At 46.7% G+C, this 7,004-nt stretch overlaps 1 protein-coding gene across 1 annotated transcript in view; it reads left to right on the top strand.

Annotated features, from left to right (window-relative positions):
• stum (stum, mechanosensory transduction mediator homolog) overlaps positions 1-6,535 on the top strand; it is a gene marked incomplete at both ends in the record, with an annotated part of 31,974 nt that extends 25,439 nt beyond the window's left edge. The window contains 2 exons of the mRNA XM_083642914.1: positions 2,786-2,968; positions 6,501-6,535. Coding sequence (XP_083499040.1) covers positions 2,786-2,968; positions 6,501-6,535 — 218 coding nt within the window. The remainder of the gene's footprint in view (positions 1-2,785; positions 2,969-6,500) is intronic.
• Between the last annotated feature and the right edge of the window lie 469 nt (positions 6,536-7,004).

The raw sequence follows: 7,004 nt of genomic DNA, 5'->3' as shown, positions 1-7,004 counted from the left end.
CAAGCACACCGAGTCATCGAAAGCAGGAAGCGTATTATAAATAACCGGCGGCGACACGCAACAGTGACGAAGTCAGTGATGTGTAAACATCGAGTTACCAGCTGGCTGTCAATCATGGCTCATGTGTGGGGGTGGTCTGTCTGCCAACAGCCAGAGCAGCTGCTGGTGGGCGTGGCCTGTGTGACCTGAGCATGTCTGTGCTGCTCACATCATCTCAGTGGAGTTTCAGCTTCTACTACTGCAAAGGTCTTCGGATGAGAGCATCAGATACATTTGAATCTGATTCCATGTATCCTTCCCGACTACATCTAACTACTGTATAGTATTATTGTCTCTAACAAGGCACTTACCGTTCTGTGATTCACCCAATTCCAGAGTTAAATTATTCCAGATTCACTAGGCTCAAATCCTAAATGTGAGTGTAAATCACTGGCAAAAGGCAAAAATGCTCAAGCAAATTTTACCCTTTAGCCTACATTCAAAAATTGGTTGGAGTGTATGGGCTGTGTGCAGAGTGTGTGTGTGTGTGTGTGTGTGTGTGTGTGTGTGTGTGTGTGTGTGTGTGTGTGTGTGTGTGTGTGTGTGTGTGTGTGTGTGTGTGTGTGTGCGTGTGCGTGTGCGTGTGCGTGTGCGTGTGCGTGTGCGTGTGCGGGTGCGTGTGTGTGTGTGTGTGTGCAGGCGTGCGTGCGTGTGTGTGCGTGTATGTGTGTGTGTGTGTGTGTGTGTGTGCATGTGCATGCGTGCGCGCCTCTGACTGATTCAGTTATGCATAACTCATTCGATAACTAATCCTGGTTCATCTCTATTTATCTAAGAGAGAGAGAGAGAGAGAGAGAGAGAGAGAGAGAGAGAGAGAGAGAGAGAGAGAGAGAGAGAGAGAGAGGAACACACAGACACAGAGTGAGCAGAAAAGAGAGAGAGAGAGAGAGAGAGAGAGAGAGAGAGGAACACAGACACAGAGTGAGCAGAAAAGAGAGAGAGAGAGAGAGAGAGAGAGAGAGAGAGAGAGAGAGAGAGAGAGAAAGAGAGAGAGAGAGAGATAGAGGAACACACAGACACAGAGTGAGCGGAAAAGAGAGAGAGACACCACCCTGATATAAAGTGACAAGAGACCAGCTCCCCTGATATGCGTCGAGCTGGCAGAAGGAGAAGGGCCAAGGCCGCGATGCGCACAACGCCCACCAGGCATTCCTTTTGCTTTTGCATTTGTAAAGGGGACAAAACGCCTTAGTAGTCAATGTAAAGCTAGCTGAAACACTGCTACTGTTAGCATAATGTAAGCTAGACCATAAAGGTCAGTGTAAACTGAATAAAACAGTTTATGTAGGCTGAGGCACTGCTAGTAGGCCTATCTTTTCTTATAGCGAAAGCTATGCTGAAACACTGCTAGTATTGTCAATGAAAGATGTAACCATAGTTTTTAATAGTCAAGTCGCCTTTTTCACTTCCCACCAATTCACCCATTTTGTGTCTAAAAGGCAGGAAGTAACACAGGTGCAAGCAAAACATGAAAAGTTGTCCAAAACATCGTTCCGAATCCATTAGGTGTTCCAGTGCCGGGGCCCTCGTTAATGTCTTGCTTGCACCTGTGTTACTTCCTCCTCTTTTAGACACAAAATGGGTGAATTGGGTGGGAAGTGAAAAAGGCCCATTGTTAAACTAGGCTGAGTAGGTTAGGTAGCAGTCAATGCCAGGTAGGCTATAGGCTAGATCTGGACCACAGAGAGTTAAAAATCAGATTTTCCTATTCCTATTCCGTTGCCATGGAAACGCTCTGTAATGAAATAATCCGATCAGGGTGCAATGAGACACACACACACACACACACACACGCACACACACACACACACACACACACACACACACACACACACACACACACACACACACACACACACACACACACACACACACACACACACACACACACACAGACACACACACACACACACACACACACACACACACCTAATGGGGCCCAGGAGGTTCCCAGTATCCAAGATAATAGGACATGGACTGATACTCAATTTCATACAAGAGGACTTGAGTGGCTCTACTCTGGTCATAGAGATACGCCTGTTTCCAGGGTAGGAACTGTGGAAGAAATGTGTATGTGCACTTGTGTGTGTGCTTTTTAACTGTAGGGTTGTAAGTTGGGGATTTAGAGAAGGCTTATGACCGGCTTCCCCGGGAGATACTGTGGGAGTATGGGATAAGGGGGTCACTAGGGCCATCGAATCTCTGTACCCCCAAAGCGAGAGCTGTGTCCGGGTTCTCGACAGACTCATTCCCGGTGGGGGTTGGCCTGCGCCTTGTCACCTATCGTGTTTGTGATATTCATGGACAGGATTCGTTGCGGGGGGGGGGGGGGGGGGGGGGGGGGGGGGGGGGGGGGGGGGGTTGCAGTTCAGTGGGCTGAGGATTGCATTGCTGCTTTTCTCGGACGATGTGGTCCTGATGGCATCATCGGTCTGGTCTGGGACCTTCAGCACTCACTGGAGCGGCTGGGATGAGGGTCCGCACCTCTAAATCTGGGTCCGCACCTCTAAATCTGAGGCCATGGTTCTCAGCAGGAAACCGGTGGATTGTCTTCTCCAGGTAGGGAATGAGTCCTACAGGACCTATACTGGGACCGACCGCCAGGGCGGCAATCTAAGATGCTTTGGCCTCACTGTGGACAGCTGATATCCCGTCCATTCTTTTTACAGTCAATGCTCAGGAATGTGTTTTGTCATCATGCCCAACATTAGATGGTGATGGTGTTTCGGCTGTCTCTCTCTCCCAGGTACCTTCATCTCAGCGTTCACGGTGCTGTGTGGAGCTCGTAACGAGCTGGTCTCCGAGCGAGGCGTGTGCTGTGTGTTCTGGCTCAACGTGGCCGCCGCCCTCATCCAGATCCTCACTGCTGTCATCATGGTGGGCTGGATCATGAGCATCTTCTGGGGGATGGACATGGTGATCCTGGCCAGTGAGTATTAGCCTGCTGCTTAAAAGCATCCGGAAACCGTGAACTCACATTCTGTTTCATTCTTTGAAGCCGTCTGGACTCCGAAAAACCCGGCTGTTGCATTATACTCGATGAACGTTGACGTTACTGCTTGAGGCAGAGAGCCATGGAGGCAGCCATTACTGTTTTGCAGGCGGCGTTCCTGATTGGCCGGTTATGATGTCAACTACAAAGGCAGGTCCTTGATTGGACCGTCCGCCTTGTGGATTCTGAAATAGCCAGAGGCCAGACGGTCTCACAGAACGAAACTAATGTGAATTCACATGACTGGATGGTTTAGTAGGTGAAGTGAGTATAGCCAGAGACCTTTAATACAGTAGACAGACACCCCAGGTTCCAGTCACTTCCTGTATCTGTGCCACAGAGATTTTGCCACTGCCACGCCCCCTTAGGAAACTGCTCAGCCAATGAAGTTTCATACCATTGACAGACAGCCAATCACAAGCTGATAACCATGCCCATTTAGGAGACCGGAAGAGTACCATTTCTTACAATTGGTGGAGCATGGAGAGGGGTGTCTGTGTCTCTATCTAATATTAAAGGTCTCTGGTATAGCTGTCTGTCTGTCTGTCTGTCTGTCTGTCTGTCTGTCTGTCTGTCTGTCTGTCTGTCTGTATGTCTATCTGTATGTCTGACTCTTTGGCTTCTGGCAAGTGGTTAATTCGTGTCTTCTTTCTTTCTTTCTTTCTTTCTTTCTTTCAATCTTTCTTTCTGTCTCTCTTTCCCTTCTGTTGACATTACAACTGTTGCGTCAACATCTTGAGGACCAATTTGAAACAACCCGATGTCCACTATTTGCTGCGCTATTGGAAACAGTGGAACACAGTGCCAAACAAACGTTAATATCTCAAAAACTATAAACTATCGTATAGCTTATTATACAGACCTGGCACACAATTTCTTTGCCTTGCCTCCGAGTCACTGCCGCACCGGCGTCACATGGGAGCGCAGCGTGCAGTCAATAATGTCATTCAACCGCTCAGCTGTGAGCGCCCCCTGCTGGTTGGGTGAGCACCCCCTGCTGGTTGGATGCCATTGTTGACTGCATGCCGTGCTCCCGTGGCCGTGCAGTGCCGAGGCCTCTGAGGCCTGTAAAGTCTGGTAGAGTGAATTGTGACATCACGCACTGGCAAGTCTGGCTCCATAGGATCCCAATTATAAAGGTTGGAAAAAGTATACAACTTTTTCTCAAAAAGTAGTTGAAAGTTTTTTTATTTCAGCAATGTTACAGGTTGATCAAAACGATGGTCATTAGCAACGGTGAATTATTTTTGCTGTAACAATGAAATCAAATAAGCTGAAAGAATAGAATTTGCAATTCTCTATAGGTTCAAATCCAATGTTTCATTTTTCAAGTACAAAAGGTATGTGGTGAGGAGGAGTTGAGAGTTCAAAGAGGGCGTGGTTTTGAACAGTCCTATACACCATAGCCTACTAAAAAGGTGTGTGCTGCGTTCGGTCCTCAAGATGGCGGCCATCAATCATAATATGAAAGAAAGAAAGAAAGAAAGAAAGAAAGAAAGAAAGAAAGAAAGAAAGAAAGAAAGAAAGCAAAAGGTGGATACACAGAGAATTGGTTGACTGGAGGAGACTAGAGAGGTCTGGTTTCTACCTCCTACTCTCTGTCTGTCAGAACATACTACTGGCTTCTGCCCAGGCACCGATTTATGAACATGCACACACACACACACACACACACACACACACACACACACACACACACACACACACACACACACACACATATGCACACACACATGCGTGCGTGCATGCGTGTGTGTGTGTGTGTGTGTGTGTGTGTGTGTGTGTGTGTGTGTGTGTTTGAGGTAATTGTGTGTGTGTGGGAGTGAGCTGCCCCCCTGGCGTGTTTTGTTCACTGTTTCCCCCACCGTGTTCCATAACCTCTGGGCACGCGTCTTCTTCACCTACAGTATGTTGCTGTTATAAAAACCTATATTCATGTGAGCACAGCTTTAGTGAGCATTCATGTTGAACATAACAATGATTTTCTTTTCACACTGATATTCATTTGACTCAGTGAAATCATCCAGTATATGATGCAAGCTGGATTTGTTACAAGCTCTCTCTCTCTCTCTCTCTCTCTCTCTCTCTCTCTCTCTCTCTCTCTCTCTCTCTCTCTCTCTCTCTTTCTCTCTCCATCTCTGCCCTTCTCCTTGTTCTACCTCCATGCAATGAATCACTATATGGTAATGTGGTACATGTATCATTGTTTTCTCCTCTCTCTCTCTCTCTCTCTCTCTGTCTCTCTCTAATGAGCGCATGTTGCATTATGATCAATGTATCCTCTCTTCCCATACCTCTATATATAAACACCCCCCCCCCCCCTTCCTCTCTCTCTCTCTTCCCCACTCCCTCTCTTTCTCGGTCTATCTAATGATGGTATTATTTCTCCCTCTCTAACTCCCCTGTCTTCCTCCTACTCCCTTTCTCTTGTTCACTGCTGTCTCTCCCCCTCTCCACCTCCCTGTTCCTGCCTCTTCCTCTATCTACTGATTGGACTCTATTTGATCTCGGCATATTCTCTTTCTCTCTCCCACTCTCTCCCCTGCTGCCCCCCCCCCAATCATCCCCCCTCTCCGCCGATGTTTTTCTATCCCCCTCTGAGCCTCTCTCTCTCTCTCTCTCTCTCTCTCTCTCTCCATCTCTCTCTCTCTCTCTCTCTCTCTCTGTATCGATGTAACCAACTAGGGTTGTGTTACATGTATTCATGTGCATTTGATCATCTAGTCGTATCAAAGAGGGGTCGTTGGCGTTAAATCACATGACGTTTGTCTCGGGAGATTTTCTTCCCGGAAAGTTACTCGAGCGCTCTGTGTGGAATCCCTTTTTTGTCCAAACGGCTTGTCTTACCACTTACCAGTCACCAAAGTTAACTTCACAGATATGTGAGAAAATCCTACCGCTTGCTAGAAATAATTTGACAGAAAAAGTTCATGTTTTTCATCATTATAACTGTCTCTCTCTTGTTTCTCCCTCTGCTCCGCTCCTCTTCGTGAACTGAAGTTTCTGATGGTAGGTGTTTCTATTTTACTCTCCCTAATTAGCCAGTGAATTGCTGGGTGATGTAAAGTCGACTTTTTTATTTTTTATTTTTGCAAAACTAAATTGAACAGATAATGACGACTACACTTCCATGTTGTGGAAATGGCGTATGCTTGATGTTTTTATTATTTATTTATTTATTTGCTTTAATTGGGGAACACTGTCAGGAAACCGGTGCATTGTACCAAACCTGCAAGTCAGGTCAATCTTTATCGTTCCACAAAGGAAACCAAAATTTCTGTTAGGGTTAGGGTTAGGGTTAGGGTTAATTATTTTCAAAAGTTCAAAATGAGTGTTGTCCTTGTTAAGCTGGAGGCATAAAAGTCAGAATATAGAATCTGCATTTTCATGTATACAATTTTTTTTATAGAAATCTCTGCCTGCCTCTCTTTCCTCATGCCCCCCCCCCCCCCCCCCCCCCCACCCCCAGGTTGTCGAGACCAGGGGATTCCTCAGGAGGTCTGAGTTGAGCCGGTCTCAGGTTCGCCCGTGGATCACAAGAAACCCCCTGAAACCTGGCGCGAACGTTGACCTTTGTGATGACCTATAGCTCTGCCGATTTCCAACGCCGGAGGGCAGAACAAGAGAGGCAGAGGCAGAGAGAGAGCGAGAGAGCGAGAGAGAGATAGTGAAATATGAATTACAGACAAATGGAATAAGAAAGAAAGAAAGAAAGAAAGAAAGAAAGAAAGAAAGAAAGAAAGAAAGAAAGAAAGAAAGAAGATGCAGGCAACAGAAGATAGGAAACCCCAGCTGCCACCCATAAACCCTGCCCCCTATTTACCAATCAACCAATCAGCCGTCTAACCTATAAGGAAAACCTCTGACTCACTGCTGATTGGCTGACACCAGGGCACATCTTAATGTTGGATGGGAAAGAGCGACTCCACCTGTACAGTCATAAAACAAGTTTAGACAATTTAGGGATAAAATA

The sequence above is a fragment of the Poromitra crassiceps genome (genome assembly GCF_964638095.1).
Source record: "Poromitra crassiceps genome assembly, chromosome: 9".
NCBI classification, from domain to species: Eukaryota; Metazoa; Chordata; class Actinopteri; order Beryciformes; family Melamphaidae; genus Poromitra; species Poromitra crassiceps.
The sequence above is the reverse complement of the archived record's forward strand: the minus strand, read 5'-3'. Positions and strand labels throughout refer to the sequence as shown.